This window comes from Eleutherodactylus coqui, chromosome 1 (genome assembly GCF_035609145.1).
Source record: "Eleutherodactylus coqui strain aEleCoq1 chromosome 1, aEleCoq1.hap1, whole genome shotgun sequence".
NCBI lineage: Eukaryota > Metazoa > Chordata > Amphibia > Anura > Eleutherodactylidae > Eleutherodactylus > Eleutherodactylus coqui.
Window position 1 is genome coordinate 394,317,812 of NC_089837.1, and position 22,086 is coordinate 394,339,897.

The following is a 22,086-nucleotide window of genomic DNA, read 5'->3' on the forward strand; positions in this document are numbered from 1 at the left end:
TGCACATTTTTGAGCGTCAACAGGATTTTTTAATGCGAAAGTCAATAGGAGTTTCTAATGTTAAAAACACCGCACAAAAATCGCAAGTTTGTGCTTTGTGATGCGATGAAAAGGAGGCTCCATAGGGAAACATGGGAGATAAAAAAAAAACGTAAAATCCAGAAAGATAGAGCATGGCGCGATTTTTTTTAATAGCAACTTTACAAGTGAAAACATCGCAAATATGAAGGAAACCATTGAAAATCATTGGGTTCATAATTCTGCGTTTATACTCTCACATAGCGCGATTTTATTGCCAGTGTGAAGGCGGCCTTAATATGTCCATTTTAAAGCGCAGTGAAACCCCAAAGAGATAGCAGAATTGCGTGTTTTTTCCAATTTTACTCCACTTAAAAAACTTTTGAGGCTGGGTTTACACAGGGCGGATTTACTGTGGAAATTCCGTCCGGAATTTTGCTGCGGCGAATCCGCATGCAGCCGCTAATCCTGGGATTAGCCAGCCATGTGGACAAGATTTGTCAAAAATCTCGTCCACGCGGGGCCGCATGTCAATTTTTTTTTTCTGTTGCGTCCGCCCTCTGCTCTATGGGAGGGCTGGCCGCAACGGAAAAGCGTGCAGCCAAGCTGCTCCAAAGTCCACGGCTAAGTGCCACGGGGTTTGAAGCAGCGCTTTCCCAGTGGAAATCCTGCGGTTTTTCGCTGCGGCCAAACCATGAGATTTCCGCCATGAATACGTCCTGTGTGACCCCAGCCTAAAGCTTTCCAGTGCATAAGGCGCTCCTGCACACGGGCGGATTTGCATTGTGAAATCCGGAACAAGCGTCCGCTTCCAGATTCTGCAGCAAAACCATCCCATAGCATGCTATAAGAATACGCAATTTTTTGCGCACGAGCGGAAATCAATTGCCATTTTCGATGTTTGTGATTTTGTTCCGGGCTACGCATGGCTGGCTTCCATTGAAGTCAATAGAAGCCGTCCGTCCCACAGCCATTCTGCAATCATCATTGCAGAATGGTAGCAGGAACCGTGTCGTCGCCACTGCTTTCAATGGGGCTCCGCGACTAACGTTCGAACACAGTGTTCCGAACGCCATGATTTTCGAACAGCGTCTTCTCTATTTTAGTGCCTTTTAAATGACCCTCATCACCCATTATCAGCATGGGGTGTGTTAACACCTGCTGTCAAACACTTTCCAATGCGTTTGAAAATGCTGTTCGCAAGTACGTTACAGCGCGGCGCTTGTATTAACAACGCTGTGTGTGAGAGTGGCCTTACATGGTGCATTACATCAGCTTCTGCCTCCTGGAAGGCTGCTAGCAGCTCTCAGCAGTTGATGCATTCTCATTGAGCTGCAGGCACACAATACGGCCCAGACAACCAACTCATGTGACCCCCAACCTCTCATTCACTCTGCCTTCAGCGACGGCGCATGCGCAAACGGAGACAGGTCAGGAGCCCGCGCGTTGGATTCTGGACCTCGGAGCGCATGCGCGTTCTGTCCGCCGCGCAGAATTGTGGGATTCGATATGAGTGGCGCAGGGTTGGAGCCGCCGCCATCTTGTCCTCATCCATTTCTGTGTATGTCCAGGCCGCTGAGAGCTTAATCGCTGAGTACCGGCGTGCGGAGATATGGGGCGGTCACGTAGCCGAAGCTCATCCCGTTCTAAGCACGCGAAGAGCGGCAAGCACAATAAAAAGCGCAGCCGCTCCCGGGAGAAGGAGCGAGTGAGGAAGCGCTCAAAGTCCCGGGAGAGCAAGAGGAACCGCAGGCGGGAATCTAGGTCCCGGTCCCGGTCTAATACGGCCTCTCGCCGGGAGCGGGAGAGAGTAGCGTCTCCGCCTGACCGCATCGATATCTTCGGGCGCACGGTTAGTAAGAGGAGCAGCCTGGATGAGAAGCAGAAGCGGGAGGAGGAGGAGAAGAAGATGGAGTACGAGCGGCAGCGGCGGATGTGAGTGGGGGCTGCTGGGAGCGGGATCATAGGGTGCAGGAGCGTGTGTGAGGCGCCGACCAATCCCGGGGCTGCTCTCATGTCACAGCGGCTCCTACATGCCTCTGTGCTGCCAGCTGATTGGTTGCTAGGGTGAGGCGCAGTAACAGCTGGCTCAGGCCCCAGTGGTGCTGGCACTGGTCACATGGCTTCCTGCAGACCTCATGACAAGTCACGTCGTCGCCGGCAGGCTGATGGTTTTGCTCCTATGAAGGAACACAAGGAAAAAAATTGGCTCCTTTCCTTCTCTAGTCAGCTGCTAGGATAGAGCTGAACCCGACCTTACATTACGGAGGCCTCCCTCATACAAGCGCTTGCGTGTACGAAGGCCTCCGTAAAGCGTTCGGCAATTTTACTTTCACAGGGAGCTGCGGCCGACGACAGCTGGGTTTGTCTGGTCACTGTATGACGGTTTAATGACGGGTGCACGTGTTCTACAATAACCAATCCAGTGTTACACTCCTCAGTCAGACGGTATTAGTGTATCTTGACGCCACCAGGAAGTTGTGGTGGAGTCAAGATTGACGGGGGTGACGCCCCCTTGTACCTGATTGGCTGCATAGCCGGCTTGCAAATAGGTCCTGCAAGGGCACTAAAACTGCAGGCAAAATACACTGAGGGTGATGAAGCGGCTTTTCAATCACGGCCCACGGGGCACAAGAGGCACATTCACCCAATTCACATACCGGCCGCTGCATCCCGGCCGGGTTACACAGACAGCTATGCAGGAGCACAAGCGTTCAGCGCGCCAGCTGTCTGCGGGGGAGCGGCGTCCACAGAGCAGAGAGCCAGGCCGGAGGAGCAGACACGCTGACAGCGGCAGCTGTGAGCCCCAGCGGCCAACTGGGAGCAGACTGTTTCGGTGGCAGAACAGAAGCGGTGAGGGCTGCAGCTGTGAGCGGGGGACCTTAGGGTGAGGGTAAGATAACTTCTTAGGCTTACGTTATTACATTTTAATGCTGCCATGTTACAGCCCTAACATGCCAGCATTTATGCACAGTGTCCGGCTAGCACCTTCCTGCCATGACCCAATCAGGAGCTAGAGGTGTGACTGGGGCGTTCCTCCTGTCAAACCCCTAACTTCCGGTGGTGTCAAGATACACTAATACCCAGTCAGGCTGGACGCACGCCAGCATATCGTGTAGTTTGTGGCACGCAGTAATACTACGTACTGCTCATCTCCGCATACTAGCTTGGTGTGTAAGCTCACGTAATATGTGCCAAGATAGAACATTGTGATTTTTCTTGCGTGTGTATTTCTAAAGTGAGAGCGGCAACATGGCCGCCTATAGCTGATTGGTACGGCGTATTACGCGAGCAAAACCTGCATGTGAAATACGCTGTAGTGGCCGGGCCTGATACAGCGCTGCCGTCCTCCCAGTGATATCGCCAGAGGTCACCCTATTGCTCTGATCTCCTGGTATGTTGGCGCCCAGGGTGTGAGCGTTGATGCCAGCAGAACGGGTGCAGAGCGCTAGGAAGGCTGGTTGGCCGAGGACAGGTAAGTAATGCTGGATTGGTTGTTTCATCGCGGAAAATAACACTTATATAGTAGGGCCACTCATAGGCGGTTTTATGGTGTTTTTAACGGCTCCCATCATTGCAGTGGGTGATATCGGGCGCTGAACACATGACAGAACAGACAGCAGTCATTAACAAAAATGCTTTGCTAAAACACTCGTCTGAGAAGCTCCATAAAAATGAATGGAAACTCAGTGCAGCGTTTTTAGTGGGTGTTGGGAACACCCTGTGAAAAAACACATCGGAGAGGTTTAAAGGTCCCTTTACGCGGGGAGATTATCGTCCAAATTATCCGTGGAAACAGCAAATTCAGTCATTGCTGAAGGCCCATTTAGACACGATTATCGCTCAGAAGATGTCTTTAAGTGATAATCGTTGTGTGCCTTTACACCGCAAGGTGATCGGTCAAACGTTGAGAGATCACCTTGTGCTCCGAGCGGGGTATACAGAAGACAAGCCGCAAAAAAACTGTCAACTGAAAACCAACAATCCTCCGGTCCTGGAATGTGGCGCCACAAACTATTTTTGTTTTTAAAAAAGTTTATATTGTGCAAAAGTGCGAAAATCTTATAAAGCCTCTATAAATTGGGTGTTGTCATAGTGATAATGACCTGTAGAATAAAGGTAACATTAGACCACACGGTAAATGCTATGCAATCCTATTCCACTTTGAAATCACATTTAGGCCTCCTGCACACGGGCGGATTTGCATTGCGAAATCTGAAGCTGGATGCTATCTCCGGATTCTCCAGCAAATCCAGCCCATAGCATGCCATGGCAAAACACGACTTCCTGCTCACGAGCGAAAATCAATTGCATGCGTCGTCGTCCCCCCCCCCCCGCTTACGGCAAGAAATCACAGCATGCCTCGATTTTGTGCCAATTACGCACGGCCGGCTTACATGGGAGCTGTCCATCACGCCGCCATCTGCAGACATCATTGCAAAATGGTTGTGGCAGCCAGTGCAGCGACCAGCACAGGACAGAGCTGTCCGACATGAGCCTGGCTGCAGCATTCAGTCTGGCTCGGGGAAGGCTGATCAGCAACGAGTGGCAGTAATAGAGCTGAGAATGGATGAGGGCAACAGGGAGCAACTTTAGCGTGTCCACGGTGAGAAAGGCGAATTCGTGCAATATGAGGTGCAGCTGACGTTTTTGGGCCAGAGATTGGATGTAGGGGGTAAAGGAGAGATCGGAAAGGAGTCATATATAACCCCTAGGTTGCGGGTGTGCTGTCTGGGAGTTATGGTGGTGCCACATACTGAGATGGAGATGTCAGGATGAGGTCTGTTAGTAGACAGCGAAACACCAGTTGGTCAGTTTTTGAGAGGTTGTTTTAGGTAGAGAGAGGACATAGTGTTAGAGACAGCGGCATTCTGGAGGACCGGTGCTGTGATGTCACAGGAAGAGGTGTATAGCTGGGTGTCATCAGCATGGAGATGGTACTGAAAGCCAGATCTCCTGATGGTCTGTCCAATAGGGCCTGTGTAGCTGGAGAAGAAGAGGCGGCCGAGAACTTAGCCCTGGGGGACCCCAACAGCAAGGGAAAGGGGAGGGGAGGTAGAGCCAGCAAAGGAGACACCGAAGGAGCTGTTGGATAGGTAGGAGGAGAACCAGGAGAGAGCAGTGTCCTTTAGTCTGATGGAGCGAAGCATATTGAGGAGGAGTTTGTGGTCAACAGTGTCAAATGCTGCAAAGATCGAGGAAGATCAGTAGGGAGTAGTTGCTCCTCGAGTTAGCTGTCAGGAGGTTGACAATTTTGTCAGGACGGTTTCTGTTGCGAGTAGAGGGTGGAAGCCAGACTGTGGGGGGGGGGGGGGGGGGGGGGGGGTCAAGAAGAATGTTTTCTGAGAGATAGCTTATAAGGCAGGGATAAACCAGGCATTCTAATAGTTTGGAGATGAAGGGTCGGTAGTCGGCAGCCTATTGATTCCTCTGCCCTCTGGTTATTTACTGCTCGTTGCCAGGGAAATAGACCACCTCTTATATGGAAAGAAATAGCAGGGGTGACTTATGCTTGCGCACTTCCTTAATCTAAATCGGATGGCTGTTCTCTCAGGAGAGCATGTGCACTAGCATTCGGCCCGGCCACTAGATACTGTTGTGCTCTATTTCGTTCCATAGAAGAGGTGGTCTGTTTTCTTGACAACGAGCAGTAAACAACCAGAGGGCAGAGGAATCAATAGCTGCAACATCTGGAGAATGGAGCATGTTGGAGATGGGCATCTTATGAATGAGTGCAGTGGTTTGGAGCACATTGAAATGGAAATACCCCTTTAACTGCAGCAAAATGCTAAATGGCCACCCCATAGTCATGTACAGAAAAAATAATTTAAAAAAAATCTGCAATCAGAAAATAGATTTAGAATAATGGAAAATGTTTCGCTATCTGGTTTTAATTAGTAAAAAAAAAATCTAGGCAGTACGTTCCTTTCAATATTGATCACGGCCGCTTGAAAATTGCGGCTGTGATCGAACGCATGTATGCGAGGCTCCCACGCTGTGGTGAATGCGGAAAAAAATGCCTGTGTGAGAGCGGCCTACCGCAGTGGAGTCTGACGCCCCCCCCCCCCCCCCCCCCCCCCCCCAAAGACCCCATACTTCCGGATCTGCTGCGCAGTACAGCGCATGACGTGCCGGCAGTGTCATATGACGCGATGTGCTACAGCGGAAGTATAGCGTGACGGGCGGCTTCCATTGACTACAAAAGAAATCGTCCGTGTGTACTCCCGCGGCAAATAGGACATGCCGCTGGTAATTTCATGCTGCAGAATTCAATAGAACCTAATAGCTGCAGTGAAACGCTGCGGATTTCCGCCGCGTTTTAGGCGGCAGAAATCCGTCCGTGGGCACTAGGCCTTAGGATGGTTAAAAAATACATAGCAACACTCATAAGGTAAACAGTAGTTGGGCTTTATTTCAGAAATGCACCAAGATGTTTCATAGCTTACATGCTGCAGACAAGCATGTCGCCCTAAGTCATAGCTACAATAAGGCTGCGGTCACACAGGACCAGAATCCAGCAGAAATCTCACAGCTATCTTTCCCATAGAGAGGAGCAATGGCCGCAGCGGAGACAGCGATACAATTGACATGCCGTGGCTTTGAATTCTGCGTGGCTTGACTGCGACGGACTTACAAATCTCGTCCACTTTGCTGCTTAATCTCGGACTTTAAATTTCTGGCGGCATTTCCGTGCTGAAAGTCTACATGGAAATTCTGCCCTGTGTACCCAGCTTAAGGCCTCATGCAGAATCCCACAGCGGGACCCTCCTTTGGCCTCCTTGAGGCCAGAAAATCCTATATACTCACTTGCGGGTCTGCCCTCTGCGGCAGCCGAATCTTCTTTCTTCCGGTCGTCGGATGTGCTCAGCACGCCCGCAGTGTGCCGTCCACATTTTTTTTTTTAATGCCTGCTTTCCCGCGGCACAGCACAAGAACAGCTGCAGATGTGCTGCGGGACCGGACGGCTCCCATAGGCTTCAATGGAAGCTGCGAGAGACCCGCACGAAGATGGGGCATGCTGTGGGTGTTTTCCCGCACGTGCAGTCCACGCATCAGGGAAAAATGACATCCACAAGTATTTAATTACCTGCGGGTGTCCAGTACATCCCTATGGGCGTGGATCAGAAAATTCTAGTTTCCCTGTGGACATAATAATAATCTTTATTTGTATAGTGGACATAAGGCCTGAGGATATTTTCACATGTAACGGAATTGGTATGGATTTTGGTGCAGACCCACAGCAGAATTAACCCTTTCAATTAAAAGGGTTAAATCTTCTGATTCACATCAAAATTCGCAATGTGTGAACATACCCTAAAAGAGTTGTCCAGTTTAGAATACGCCCTCTATCCAAAGCAACCCCCAACGATCATGAGAATGGGGTCCTGCTCCTACTTGTGAACAGAGCTTCTGTTGCTCCATTTATCTCCAGAGCTGCATGAGGTAACAAAGATTCCATTAGTTGAATATTGGTGAACTGGTGTACTGGATGCTGCTGTGCATACATATTGCAGCAAAAATGACATAACTGGATTCTGTTTGATTGCGACTACTAAATGTATATAGCTCATTTTGCTGTTGAGATAGTTGTGGTTGCTCCCAAGTTGTATGGAGCAGGATCGCCTCACAGTTCCACTTCATAAAACCCCACACACCCAGGACATAACCCTACATCCTGCGGTGTAAAGGGGTTAAAAAGTCACCCTTTTGTGCAAGTTCGCTTGCAGAGAAATTTCTGACTTGTTTTTTACACTGCTTTTCCTACTCCTGAGTGGGCACGGCCCGTCAGATTAACTATAACGTGCAAGGAATTGCTGTAAATTTATAGTGCAAGTCTTCAGAAAGTGGCTCCCAGCCGGCCCAAGATGCTTGCACCTCTTATTACATTAAGGGCCTCCCTCATACAGGCATTTGCAGAAATGCAGCGTTAACTACTGCTTCAGCAGTGCTGGTATGTGTTTTGCCAGCGTTTTGGCTACCTGTAGCCCACGAAGCTGAAAAATATAAGTAAAATCAATACTCACCTAGCAGGTGCCGTCCGAGTCCCTCCTTCTGCTCTCTGGAGCTCTGGGCAGGCTTTCCTGCACTTGTCAGTGCTAACAGAGCATATCTTGCTGATAACAGGGTTTGAAGACTCCGACTCCAGCAAGATATTGGTCTGATTGGCCGAGCCAGCACTTGATGAACCAATCAGAGCCAGTGCTCGATGCACAAATCATAACCATTCATTGAACGCTTGATTGAGGTTGCTTTTTAATACAGCAAAAACCAGTAGCAAGTTGTGCCGCTTTCTCATCAGCGCTGAAACCGCTGCCCATTCATTTCAATTGGCAGCGCAGGGCTGAAAACAGCCGAAAATAGAACATCGTTTTCAAAGCGCAAAATTGAGAACTCTGTGTGTTAAAGCCTCTGTGAGCAGCCCCAAAAGATGACTTTTGAGCGATAATCGTTGTCATTTGCAGCGCAAGATGATCGCTCAAACATTGAGCGATCACCTTGTGCTCCGAGCGGAAGATGCAGAAGACAAGCGGGGCTGCTTGTCTTCTGCATCCAGCTGTTATACAGCCGCGCTTCGAGCGGAGGGTGCAGAAGACAAGCGGGGTGTCCCGGCTTGTCTTCTGCATCCAGCTATCTAATCTCTGCTCGGAGCGCCCAGCTGTTATACAGCTGAGCGCTCCGTGTGGGTTATGGAGAACATAGCTGGACCGCTCTGTTCTTCATACCGAGCTGTCGTCAGGGAGCAGGATACAGCTGAAACCATATTATCAGCTGTATCCCGCTGTGAATCCCTAATCGGGCTCATCGTTGTCTTTCAGCACTATGTAAGTACAGGTACACACAACGATTATCGCTCAAAAGATGGCTCTTGAGCGATAATCATTGTCTAAATGGGCCCTAACATTAGAAAGTCTTATTGACCATGGCGCTAAAAAATGCGCAAGTGGCAGTGATGTTCTTGTGAGGGGGAAAAAGCAGCTCTGGCGCGCAAATCGTGGGAAAAGCCACCATTTTGTTGCAATTTTCAGGTGGCGATATCGCGATCGCCAGTGTTCAGGAGCTCTTAGTGCATCTTGTTCTTGTGATGAGAGCGCTCTCCCTGGTTTTGAACGGATTGTCCAGCTCCAAGAGATCTTTACCAAAGAGCTTTCAATACTATAAAATAAGTTAGTCTCCTTGTTGTCTGTTCACCAGTGATGACAGCCTGACACATGTGACCACCACAGCCAGTCATGGCCCATAGTGGTGTCTATCGCCGAGCTCACTGGTGCAGCTACTGATTACTTGCAGTGGTCACATGTCATCTCTGGAGCCCAGTGAACAGGGACTGCCAGCAGAAAGGGAAGATACGTTTTACTGCTTTTGGCCTCCTTCACACGGGCAACAAAGTCGCGCGATTTTGTAGCGTTGCTACAATGCTACAAATCGCATGTATGAGAAGCCTATGCTTTCCTATGGGCTCCTTCACACATGAGATGTTTTGTAGCATGCTACAAAACGACACACAAACCTCGCAGGTCCGGCGATATGCCTGCAACACGCGAGGTTTTGTAGCCCATGTTAGCCTATGGAGCCTTCCACTCTGTTGCATTGCATCGCACGAAAACGCGGTTTGCATGCGATGCGATACAACTTTGACAGTAGCAAATGCTACTGTCAAAGCTATAATCTAAGCCCTAACTGCAAGGGGAAAAAAACCACACATACCTCACCTTAGACGAGCTGTCAGTCCAGCCGCAGCTTCTCCCCAGATCCCGGCACTGATCTTCTTCTCTTCTGGCCGGGGATTGAAAAATCCCCGCCTCCTGGAAGCGCTGGCTGTGATTGGCTGACACTTAGCCAATCACAGCAAGTGCTCAATGAATGGCAGTGATTGAACCAATCACAGCCATTCTTCGAGCACTGGCTGTGATAGGCTAAGTGTCAGCCAATCACAGCCAGCGCTTCCAGCAGCCGGGGATTTTTCAATCCCTGGCCAGAGGATGAAGAAGATCAGTGCCGGCACCTGGGGAGAAGCTGCGGCTGCGCTCCGGACAGCGAGGAATAGGTGATGTATACTTTTTTTTCTCCTTTAGTTACAGCTTATTTTCGGGGTAGAGCTTATATTTCAAGCCCCCCCGAAAATCCTTGCACATGATGCTACAAAGTTGCGCGATTTTGTAGCATCACATGCGACTTTGTAGCGCTACAAAATCGCGGTATTGCTGCGAGAATATTGCAGCGATATCGCACTGTGCAGCGATGCCTTATCGCTGCGATTTTCTCGCAGCGATGTGTTGTCGCCCGTGTGAAGGAGGCCTTTATCTTCTAAGTAGCTGACATACCCGACTTCAGTTGGTACAGGAGTTTACCCGTTGGTTGCATGGAAAATGTTCTGAAGTTACTTGTGGACAGTTTTATCAGGACAATATTTACTAGTTACTGTAGCCATAGTAGCCACCAAAACCTTAGGGAGCCCTGCTTGTAAAATTTTGAGTTCTACACCCAAAGTTGACCATGTTCACCAAGTCTGTGAGTTGGCTTGCTTAGATCAAGAATAGTGGCAGCACAAGCTTGGATATTTTTTCAAAACGACCTCTGCGAGGGAAGAGTGACTTTTATGCAAATGTCTCAAATGCCTCAACCAAGCTGACACTGCAGAACTTCATACAGGTGCTGTACGAACACTCTATAAAAATTTCAGCAAAATCGCAGGTCGTCGAGCAGGGAACATTAGGCCACCTTACATGGAATGACCCATATGGTTTTAATTGATATTGCTGATGGAGAAAGTAGGGGAGGACTACAATCTTTGTTTTTTTGTTTTTTTTTGTTTTTTTTTTTGGGGGGGGGAGGGGGGGTTGTGTGTGTTTTAAATCCCTTCACGCTACAGGGCGTAAGTCCTGGAGGTGCAAGTTTGTGTGGAGGGGATTTGTGGGTAGAACCTGCTCCACACAATGTGGGTGCCAACTGTTAGACAACATCTACCTGCAACAGCCTGATCAGCAGGCCGCTGATCGCAGGGGTTAACCCTTTAAATTCTTACAGCCTTTTAAATGCCCCGATTGGATGAGATTTCGGCAGTTCAGGGCCTTCTGAAGGCCCCAAGAGCTGCCATTGCAGATTAACTATCAAGTCATGCCTGTGGCTGTGAGATAGCAGTATAATGCTATGGTAATTCATCAAACACATTTGGTATTGCTGCGTCTATAAAAGTCCAATCTATTAAAGTAATGCATTACTTGTCCCCCACAGTGAATGTAGCCATAAAAAGTCCAGAATTCTGAATTTTGTTTATTTATTTTTTTGGAGACTGGGTGACCAGAACTCCAAAATGGTTCCAATAGTAACTAAAGGATGCTTTGCAAAAAGGTCAACCCTCGCACAACTATATAGGGAAAAAAATAAAGTTATGGCAGCAGAAAATAATATATATATATTTTTTTTCAAAGAGATTATTTTAAAAGCACAGCAAAAATGGTTTTCTGGCAATTGTAGTGACCGATAGAATAATTTTATCATGTCCCTTTTTTCTGTAGCATGTACACCATAGAAACAAAAACCTCAACCCCCAAGGATGGTGTTTTTTTTGTTTGTTTTTTTTCTAATTTCACTCGACTGAGAATTTTTTTTTTTTAAAGTTTATCAGTACATTATATGTTACATAACATGCTATCATTGAAAAATCTAAAATGTCCCACAAAAAACAAGCCCTCATACAGCTAGGCTGATGGATAAATGTTAGGATTTTTATTTTTTTTAGTGGCAAGGAAAGAACAAAATTAAGGAGAAAAGAAAAGGGGCTGCGTCTTTAAGGGGTTAAACAAACATAACGAAGGCCATGATTCTATGCACTTATTTATTATGGCATTATTAAGGTGACTTGAACCTCGTTTTTTTCTGTTATTCCAGTAGACAGCAAGAAATTGAAGAAAAACTTATAGAAGAGGAAACGGCCCGACGTGTAGAAGAGCTGGTCGCCAAGCGTGTTGAAGAAGAGTTAGAAAAAAGGAAAGATGAAATTGAACGAGAAGTTCTTCGGCGGGTCGAGGAAGCTAAGCGCATCATGGAAAAGCAGTTGCTCGAAGAACTCGAGCGACAGAGGCAGGCCGAGCTTGCTGCACAAAAAGCCAGAGAGGTAACGCTCGGTCGTTTGGAAAGTAGTGACAGTCCATGGCAAAACTTTCTCACTTTTTTCCATTTTCTTTTCTTGTAGTACATAATTGTTTCTGCATTCTGGGTCCCTTACTTGGGTGTCTTGGAGCATCGAAAGTGTTCTGTTATACCTTTTGGCATTGAAAGGACACTCATTTCCTTAGTTCCTCAAAGGTTCCATATGGGTTTACTGACAAGTTGATGTCTTTGCACATGAAACTTTTGCCATGGCTGTAGTCTTTTGAACATTTAAACCACCTCTGAGTTTTAATTAAAAAAAGAAAACAAAAACTATTGCCAGCTGAGGTGTCACTGGGCGTGTGACAACTAAAAAGGGCTAATACTTGCCCACTGATGCATATCTTCTCTCCTCTGTCAAAGGTGTTTTCACGTACTTAAGCACTAATCATTTTAACAAGCTTATTACCCACAAGATAACCATAGTTTTCTCCCGTGTTTGTCCAGATCATCATTAACGTGTGGAGTAACTAGCCATAACACCCTTTTCTCCCCATAGACCTCCTTGAAGGAATCGGATTGCCTTCATATAAGTTTAAATATGTTGCTTTCCAACAGGTGGAGCAGAAGTAGACAATGTGTGTATATACATGAGGCAGTAATTGGCTACTGAATGCTATTGTTTTCTGCGCATTGGAGCCAGATCAGAAAGTTACTAATTTCTTATGTATTTCTGTAGTAGTGCAAATATCCCTGTAACTTTCTTCTCACTTTAGACCAGGCAGTAATTGAGCTGTATAACCTGGGCTAATGTAAATTGTAGCTGAAAGATCACAATTTCATGGTAGCCCCATGGCAGACTTTCATAAGAAAGTCTTCCACATAAAGCTAGCATTTCCTTTCTGCTGTATCTGTTGATTCATTTGTATGTTAACGTACTAAGGGCTTAAGCAGATGGGCGTGATCTTGTCCTGTTATGCACCCGGGATGATGATGGCCACATAACAGGACAGAAAAATAAACATTGATTGCAATGGTTTAGTTTTCACTAGCGGTATTATTCTCGTCCATTAATTGTACGGGCAAGAAAGATGGGGCAGGACCTCATTTTTGTTTTTTAGGGTGGGGCGGGAGGGGGTTGCCCAGAGTTCGAATAGTCAAGGGGAAAAAAAACACTGTTTACACGCAACTGTGCTCCATATGCCCATCTGAAGAAGCCCTTAGACGAAAAACTGAACCCAGTGATGTGATTTCCCACCCCCTTAAAAAAAAATTGCATTGATTGATGGTTTAGGACAGGGTTCACACGAGCATATCTATGTGGGCTGTGAGATGTAGGGGCTGCGAGCCACCCATCGCCATGTACTGTCTTGGTGTGTATGCACATATAATACGCGCCAGGATAGAGCATTCTGCAATTTTTCTTGCGTGTAATATACACGATTCTTGTGTACCGCAACATGGCTGACTATAATATTGGTACAGCGTATTACGTGCACAATTACCAAACGCTTCTGTGAAACAGCCCTTACAGGCAGGAACAGAGTGTCCCAAAGTGTTTAGGGTAAATACAAGCTAATAATGCATATTTGTACAGCCCCAAGAAATTTCAGTTGTCTATTAGGCCTCCCTCACACAGGTGTTTGCAAAAACGCTGTGTTTTGCAACGCTGCGTTTACTGCGTTTTCAGCAGCGTTGACATACGTTTTGGCTGCGTTTTTGGCACTGCTGAAAACATAGCCAAGGTAGCTGGAAACTTTTTTTAGACTTGCTGGCATACCAACCTGCATTTAATGCTATAAAAAGGCAGTACAAAGTTGTGCCACGTTTTTAGCAGTGCTGAAAATGCAGTCCGTTTATTTCAGTGGGAGACACACAGCTGAAAACGGCCAAGAATAGGTCATGAAATGCGTTGGAAGCCTTGTGTGAGCAGCCTCATTGAAATGAATGGGAACATTGTACAGCGTTTAGCGCAGAGCTAAACGCTGTACAAAAACGTCTGTGTGAGGGAGGCCTTAGGTCAGTTTTTACATAAACCTACTAGAGGTGCATTTATGCACCTTTAACATGGACGAAGGTCTCCGCCCGACCACGAGTCTACTGACCCGAACTCTGAGCATTTTTGGTTCCTATGGTGGTCTGCATTCGGGTCCAGAGACCCGTGGTCGGGCTGGGACACTTGAACATATCAAGGGCGCATTTTCTAATACGGTCATGTAAAGGTGGCCCTATAAAGAGAAATGAATAGTGTTGTCTATTATCTCCTTGGACTATAGAGTTTGACTCTCCTTGGTTTTCTAACACTCCGGACTTTTTTTCAGACTTGCAGTGCTTTCTTCATGGCCCAAATGTTAGCTAGATGGCAGGCAACTATTGACATGGACCTGTATTTGCCATTTCTGGCTGTTTTAGTAATAGTCATGAGCCCTTCCCCAGATGACATGTAATTCATGGGAGCAGTGATTGCAATGAGTGCAAATATATAGGGCGAGATAATGGGAGTTCTCTTGATCTTAAGGACGTATCCCTGCCATAACTGTGACTTTTTTTTTCATAGCCCTAAAAACAATAAGCCGTAGCCTGTTACTCGTCATAATTTTATATAACATGTTTTGGTTTTTTTAACGCTTTTAGTATTCTTTCAGTTTTCCTGAGTATGTACCTTTTTGCGTACGCTTTTCAAGTCTGTGTGCATTTACACACGATGTTTAATAATCCATACATTTAATATCTAATCTATTTTTAAAGGTGCATTTCTGCTGTGGAAATGAGGAAATAGTTGTTGATCTCTTACCTGTTACATTTTTGGAAATGTGCAGCCATATTAAGAAATGAGAGATTTCCATGCATTTACAGTAAAATAAGCAATTTAAAAAAAATTATATATATATATATTTTTATGGTACAGAAGATGGATTGCACCTTTAAACTGGCAGCGCTCTGCATTTTACACTTTTCCCAGATCCTCGGCAGCGGATTGTATTTGACTAACAATAAAATGTATGTTTGTTATGAACTGTTTGCCTTAGGAATGATGAATTACATATTTTTGTTCCCTCTTACAATAAACATCTGCATTCCTCAGCTCAGCCTTCCTTGTATGTTTCTTAAAATTGGTTGAGCTGCTGATGGCAGGTGTTGCCAAGCTAACAGTACAAATCATTTTAAAGAGGAAGCTGGCGCGTATGGCAGCTGAGGAGCACACTCTGCAGGACACTGGACAAGACAGTAAATATTCAACTTTTAATGCTGATTAAAGGAGTATAGGTAAAGAATACGTAGGTATACGTTATTGGTGAGAACTATATTCCCTTTATCTTTTATATTTCCGTTTTCCTCTTATAATTTCATGTACATTACCCAGTTTCGTAGTTGTCCTTGTTGATATGTCTGCTATAATAATAAAAAAAAAAACGATTAATTGGTAGGACAGGTTAGGGAGGGTTTATTTGATCGGATTGGGAGGGTTGAGCTGAACTTAGCACTAGAAAATGTGTGTAGTGACTGCACTGTTTGATGTTGTAAAATATGGCGGCTCTAGCGCTGCCCCTTAAGTCCCAATCAAGTTGAGACAAATTAGAATAAGATGCGTGGTCAACTACTGCAAAATTCTAACATTTTACTGTATCCTCCATATAGGAAGAAGAAAGAGCTAAACGTGAGGAACTGGAGCGAATACTTGAAGAAAATAACCGTAAAATTGCTGAAGCACAAGCTAAACTGGTAAGTTACATTTCTTAAAGCGGTTTTGTCATTAGAAAAAAAAAATCAATGCTTATCCATTCCTTCCCCGGCAGTCTTCTTACCGCATCTTCTCCCTCATCTTCTGGCTCTTCCAGTCCCCATGGTCACCTCAACTCCAGCCAGCTGGATCCTCTTCTTCCTGTTTTGGAGTGTCCATTCGCTACAGTTCACGTCCTGCAGAGCAGCGAACGCTATGTCACTAGTGACATAGCGTTCACTGCCTAGCAAGGAATGCTGAATCCCTGGCAGCCTGCTATAGCGTGCAGGCACGGTGTCTCGTCCCTAGTGTTTATATAATATATGAACACTTGCGGCGAGAGACCACGCAGGCACGGCCATAGCCTGTGCTCTAAAGCAGGCTGCCGAGGATTCGGCATTACCTACCTAGCAGTGAATGCTATGTCACTAGTGACGTAGCGTACACTGACCTGCAGGAAGGAGAATGCCGAGAATGTACACCACAACACAGGAAATAGAAGAATCGTCTGGCTTGCGGTGAGGTGACCCGGGGCCAGGAGGAGCCAGGAGAAAATGCCGCAAGAAGGCTGCCTGAAGAGGAATGGGTAACTATTAGAGATGAGCGAACGTACTCGGTAAGGGCGATTTTGCAATCGGGCACCGCGATTTTCGAGTACTTCAGTACTCGGGTGCGCTGTGGGGCGAGGGGGTTGCAGAGGGGAGTGGGGGGTAGCAGCGGGGAACAGGGGGGAGCCCTCTTTCTCCATTTCCCCCCCCCCCCCCCCCGCTCACCCACAACACACCCGAGTACTTTTCACCCGAGTAGTGAAGTACTCGAAAATCGCGGTGCTCGATTGCGAAATCGCCCTTACCGAGCACGTTCGCTCATCTCTAGTAACTATAGTTTTTTGTTTTTTTTTTATGACAGAACCTCTTTAAGCTCTCTACACTCTAGAATGATTTAACTATTTCATTCTTCAGCTTGTTCAAGCCAGTACTTTCTACAAACTTATTTCCTAAAGCCCTGTGTCTTTATCCTGCTGTCTAGTTTAGGGTGTGTTCACACAGGCAAGAAAATCATGTCCGTTTTGTGAATTACAAGACACACAACTTGCATGAAAATACAATCCATTACGTATAATGGGTGTATTTTACATGTTTTTTTCTCTTGCAGCAATGTTCTATTTCCATTCAAATCTCTCACAAGGATAGAACATGCAGGTGTGCAGTCTTCCGCACAGGACATGGACAGTGTGTCTGTGTGCTTTGTGTTGCAAGTCGCACCCAAGAATTCACTCTCACAATGTCGCCAGTTCTACAACCCTTGGATAGAATGTATAAGTACTGGGCTACACGCTGCAAATCGTACAAAATATAAATTCAAGTTGCGAATTATAACTGCTCGCTTGTTTCATCTGAATCGGTCAGTTCCTTACAACTGAAGAGCTCCTCAATCCACGTTAGGCAATCCTCTGTGGTATGTTCATCAGCAGCACAAATCTTTCATACATTACACCAGCCCGACAAAGGGTGCTTTTAGACTTTGTTTCTCATTTGCATTAGCGAACCAGCCAGTGACATCATCGCTAGCTTGTTTGCTCTCGTGCAGCATTTTACATTTGCTGCATACTCTTTAAACAATTGGTGGGGTTCCCAAGAGGCAGACCCCCCCCCCCCCCACCGATCTGATGATTTACTTATCCTTAGGATATGAAGTAAGAAAAGGTTGCTCACCTTCACTGCATCCAAGTGGTGTCAGTTTTATAAAAGCATGTGTCCACAGAGCTCTAGCTTCGCCGCTCAGTCCCAGCGGTATAATGGACAAAAAAATAAAGTTGAAGTCTGCTTCCCATGACAAAAGAACATGCTTTATTTAGTGCTTAGTGCCAAAAAGCATCAGAGCAAAGGATGCATTTCAACCCGCCGTGGGTCTCGATCACCCTCAGGTGACAAAGACCCACATTGAGTTGAAACGCATCCTTTGCTCTGATGTTTTTTGGCACTAAGCGCTAAATAAAGCATGTTCTTTTGTCACGGGAAGCCAACTTCAATTCTTTCTTATCCTTAGGATAGGTCATCCGTATCTTAAGATGCTGTTACATTGAACGATTATTGTTTGAATTCCCACAAAAAAAAGTGAGGATCTGAACGATAATCATTAAATGTAAATGCATGCAGAAGAACAAACGACTTATCGTTCAGTGTAAACAGCCAGTGCACTTATGAACAACTGCCTGCTTACTGTGCCTGGAGGCAGGCTGGCCTAAACGATCCCTGGCCTGCTTCACCTCCGTACAGTCAGTGATGCTCATTCCCATGTAAAAAAGCACAGGAACCATTCACTGGGATGAGCTGTTGGGCATCTGCTGCCTGACAGATCATCACATGTAAAAGCACCCTTAGCCCCAGAAAACAGCGTTACTAGTTAATTTTTTCTATATCTCTAGTTTCTATTCTAGATTGTGCCAGGCCTTTTTCTTAATCCTTGAATTAGTTTCATACATACTTCTTTTTTTTTTTCTTCTCAACTACAGGCTGAGGAGCAATTGAAAATTGTTGAAGAACAAAGAAAAATACATGAGGAAAGAATGAAACTAGAACAAGAAAGACAAAGACAACAAAAAGAAGAGCAAAAAATTATATTGGGCAAGGGAAAGTCAAGGCCGAAATTATCTTTCTCATTAAAAAGCCAGGATTGATTCTAGCATATGAACATTGTCCTAACCAAGCTAAGATTATGTATGGTAGCTTCATGTTGGAGTGTTTCTTTTTTTTTTTTTTTTTTTTTTTTTTTTTTTTTTTTTTTTAAATTTTTTTTAAAGTCTGGAATATCATTTCTCAAAGGGGCTGTGCTCTCAATTCCGTAATGTGTTTCATTTTTTTTATATATATATAGGTATAACATCTATTGACTAAATTACATTTTAGTTAAATCCTTATCAGATTAATTTTTACATAATGATTTTTTTTTTACCATGTAAGAATGGACTAGGTTCCCTTTAAACTGCTTTCCATGATGTGATAACCCCCCTCCAACCCCCCGCCTCCAATGCTATATTTTCACAGAAGGACGTTGTTTGGTCTTATCTTTTACAAAGCATTGACTGTTTTGCATCCGTAAATAGCCACAGTATTGTTGGAACTTTGTACTGTATTGTAAAACCAATGTCCCCATGATGCTGTTCCACTTGCACTCGATGTCCCGGTACAGGTAAGGATACAGATAGTAAAATGATTCCTCTCAAAGTTTACCTAGTTCAGTATTCTCAGTACACCATTGTTTTTAACTACATCGATGCAACCCAGTCGGATTTTCCACACTGTAAATACATCACTTTGCTGAATAAAGTCTTAAATGCCTCATGTATGTTGTGAATGTCTAAAGGATTTTTGTTGGTTCATCTAAAATCATTGCCCGCTGTATTTTTGTAGAGAAGCTTGAGATTATTTTTTTAATGTTTATGCTGACTGAGTACCATGTTACAGATGCCGTATTATATTTAAACAGCTGGTTGACTTAACTGCCTCCGATTAAATGCCTGAATACCTAACACTTTCTAATTATAACATAAAAATGCATGCGGTAGCAATCAAGGAAATTCATCATCTTCAATAGAAACCTTATTTCTGAGCCTAACAAATGTTCCGAAAGTGAAGAGCAGACATTGGAGAAGCTATAAAAGTCCCGTGAATGCAAATGTTCAACAATTAGAATTTTTTTCCTTCACAATACTGCAATACATGTGTTTTTTTTGTTCTCGCGGAAAACCTCTGAATTGTGACCATTTCCGCAGAAAGGATTTACTTTGTGTTCTTTCCCTGGAAACCTGCAAAATGAATGGGAATTACTTTACAATAAAGGAAAAACCCAACACTCTCACTTGTGAGGCTAGAGTGGTTTTTGTTTTGTGCAGCTAAAACATGTTCGTGTACAAATCTACTGCTTTATTTAGTTTATTAGTATTTCTGGTGTGTCTTGGGTCATTCCATGTCAACTGGTCTAATTCGGGAGAGGGTGCCTTCTTCACCACTTGCAATTCTGCTGACCTGTTTTACAGAATGTTCATACTCCACCTTTATGAAGTTCTGCAAAGTTTCAGCTTGGTTGAGGCACTAGAGCCATTTGCATAAGTCACTGTTCCTTTGCAGAGGTCGTTTCGAGAAAAAAAAAATCTAACTTTGTGTTGCCATTGTTCTGTAGCATTGGTATCGCCAAGGAGCCACGCCCAATAGCCATAGGATGGGTTTCTTTGACACAGGTTCCCAAGCCTGAATGTCAGTGTCTTTTAGGTTTTCAAGCCCAACTGTGGGTATCTACTAGGATCCCAAGCCTAAAGTGAAGACTTTGCTGAGGATTACAAGCCTTGGTTGGGTTTCTTTATGGTTCCCAACCCATGATGCTTCACATTATTTTCAAGGCAAAACCATCCTTTTGTACCAGTTAGTAATAAAGTAATTTGTGTCAGAGGGTCAAATGACACAACGTCAGCAAATCTTAATCCATGTGCAAAAACAGCCTTTCAGTATGTACCAGTGGGCAGATCTTCAATCAGGCTGGTATGTAGCTTGTCTAGGATGACCAGTGGTGACGCATATGTGAAATATCGAATAAAGAATGTGATCCTTTGATAAGCGTCATGTATCCTTATGGGCTGGCCCAGTTATTTTATTGGCCAGCTGGAAAAGACACTTATTGGATTCCAGAACAACATATACTTTCCAGTATACCTGTTTCTTCAATGACCATGCTGGTCAAAAATGCCATCTCAGAAGCAATAATAGCAATTATCAGCAACCAATTTCACGCCTTTAAACAATAAAGTGTGAAGCATTATTGTTTGGGAATCGGAGAAGCTCAACCAAGCCTTGGAATCCTCACCAAGGTGATGGGGGTACTAATCTTACAAACTGGTATTGGCACTGCCACCATGGAGAGATGCAAGGATTTACATATCTTGTACAAACTTCATCACACTATTTTAACTGATTTTGTTTCCCCCTTAAGTGGAAAGATACCAACATAAAACTACAGGAACAGATAGATTAAAACCTGCTCTTTCTAATGGCACAAAGCAAAATATAATTGGACGTGTGCTTTTTCAGTTACAAGTGTTTGAAAATTTAACTTTTTTTTTTAAATGAATTTTATCCTCACCTGGAATTGGTAAATGGTACGTATACAAGCAAAAAAGAAGCCATTTTAGCAGTGCTTTGGTAGGCAGGCACTTTTACTACCCACTGCCCAAATTTAAGCTGTTTGTTAAGGTACAGGTTCCTAAACTTGTAGATAATTATGACCTTTAACCAGCAACTTTGGGCCTTATTGGCCACCAACTCAATGCTTCGGGAGCCCTGCCTGTGAAATTTTCAAATTCTACACAAAAAGTTGACCAAGTGCACAAACACCCAGCTTACTTAGATCAAGAACAGTGGCAACACAAAGTTTTTTCAAAACTACCTCTGCGAGGGAAGAATGATTGTATGCATAAGGACTCTAGTGCCTCAACCAAGCTATACACAAAGCTATAACTTTGCAGCACAGACAGTATTAATGTTCTCTAAAAATTTTGGCCAAATTGTAAGTGGTTGAGCAGGAACCATTAGGCCACTTGATATAGAATGACCCTCTTGTTATACCCTAACCTGTTACAGAAATGCTGAGTAAATGCTTCTGTATGTGTAAGCAATAAGTCTGGGGCCGCTTTAGAGAGGTGAAGTACTGGCATCTTCTACATGTATTTACATTTGTAAGATGCCCTATACTAATGGACTGCATGAGTGTGAGTGTAATGAATAAAATAATGGCAAAACGGTAAACTCATGTTGTAAAACACTTATCTATGACTGGTGGTTTACATGCGGTTGTCACTTGTTACGTTGGTCTTAGACGTGTGCCAAATGTAGTAAGATGCAGAAACCCTTTCTTCAGCACACCTTGGGCCAGGCTTGCACCACTTTCTGAGATCTATGGCCGGTAACACGCACCTGTTGACTTGTGCTATAATTTATTCCAGTTTCTGGTGTTACCCCTTTTTAACAAGTTCAGTCTACTTTTTACAAGATTAAATTTTTTGTACAAGTGGTACCTGTTCAAAAATTAGCAGCTTTTTTTTTTAACGTCCTAAATACTGGAGTATATATTTATGAATTCCATCTGTATTATCTGCTTTAGGGCTTATTGACACATGCGTATATCGGCTGGCGTTTTCACGTCTGGCCGATATACACTTCCATCTAAGCAGTTCCCCTCTCTGGCTCTCTGCCTCTTTCCTCCAC

At 44.9% G+C, this 22,086-nt stretch overlaps 1 protein-coding gene across 1 annotated transcript; it reads left to right on the forward strand.

Annotated features, from left to right (window-relative positions):
• Nucleotides 1-1,511: 1,511 nt before the first annotated feature.
• ARGLU1 (arginine and glutamate rich 1) lies at nt 1,512-19,690 on the forward strand. Its single transcript, XM_066579998.1, has 4 exons — nt 1,512-1,953; nt 11,908-12,133; nt 15,748-15,831; nt 18,345-19,690. Exons 1-4 carry the CDS (start codon nt 1,631-1,633, stop codon nt 18,507-18,509), a joined length of 798 nt encoding a protein of 265 aa, XP_066436095.1. The 5' UTR covers nt 1,512-1,630; the 3' UTR covers nt 18,510-19,690.
• The last annotated feature ends 2,396 nt before the right edge of the window (nt 19,691-22,086 follow it).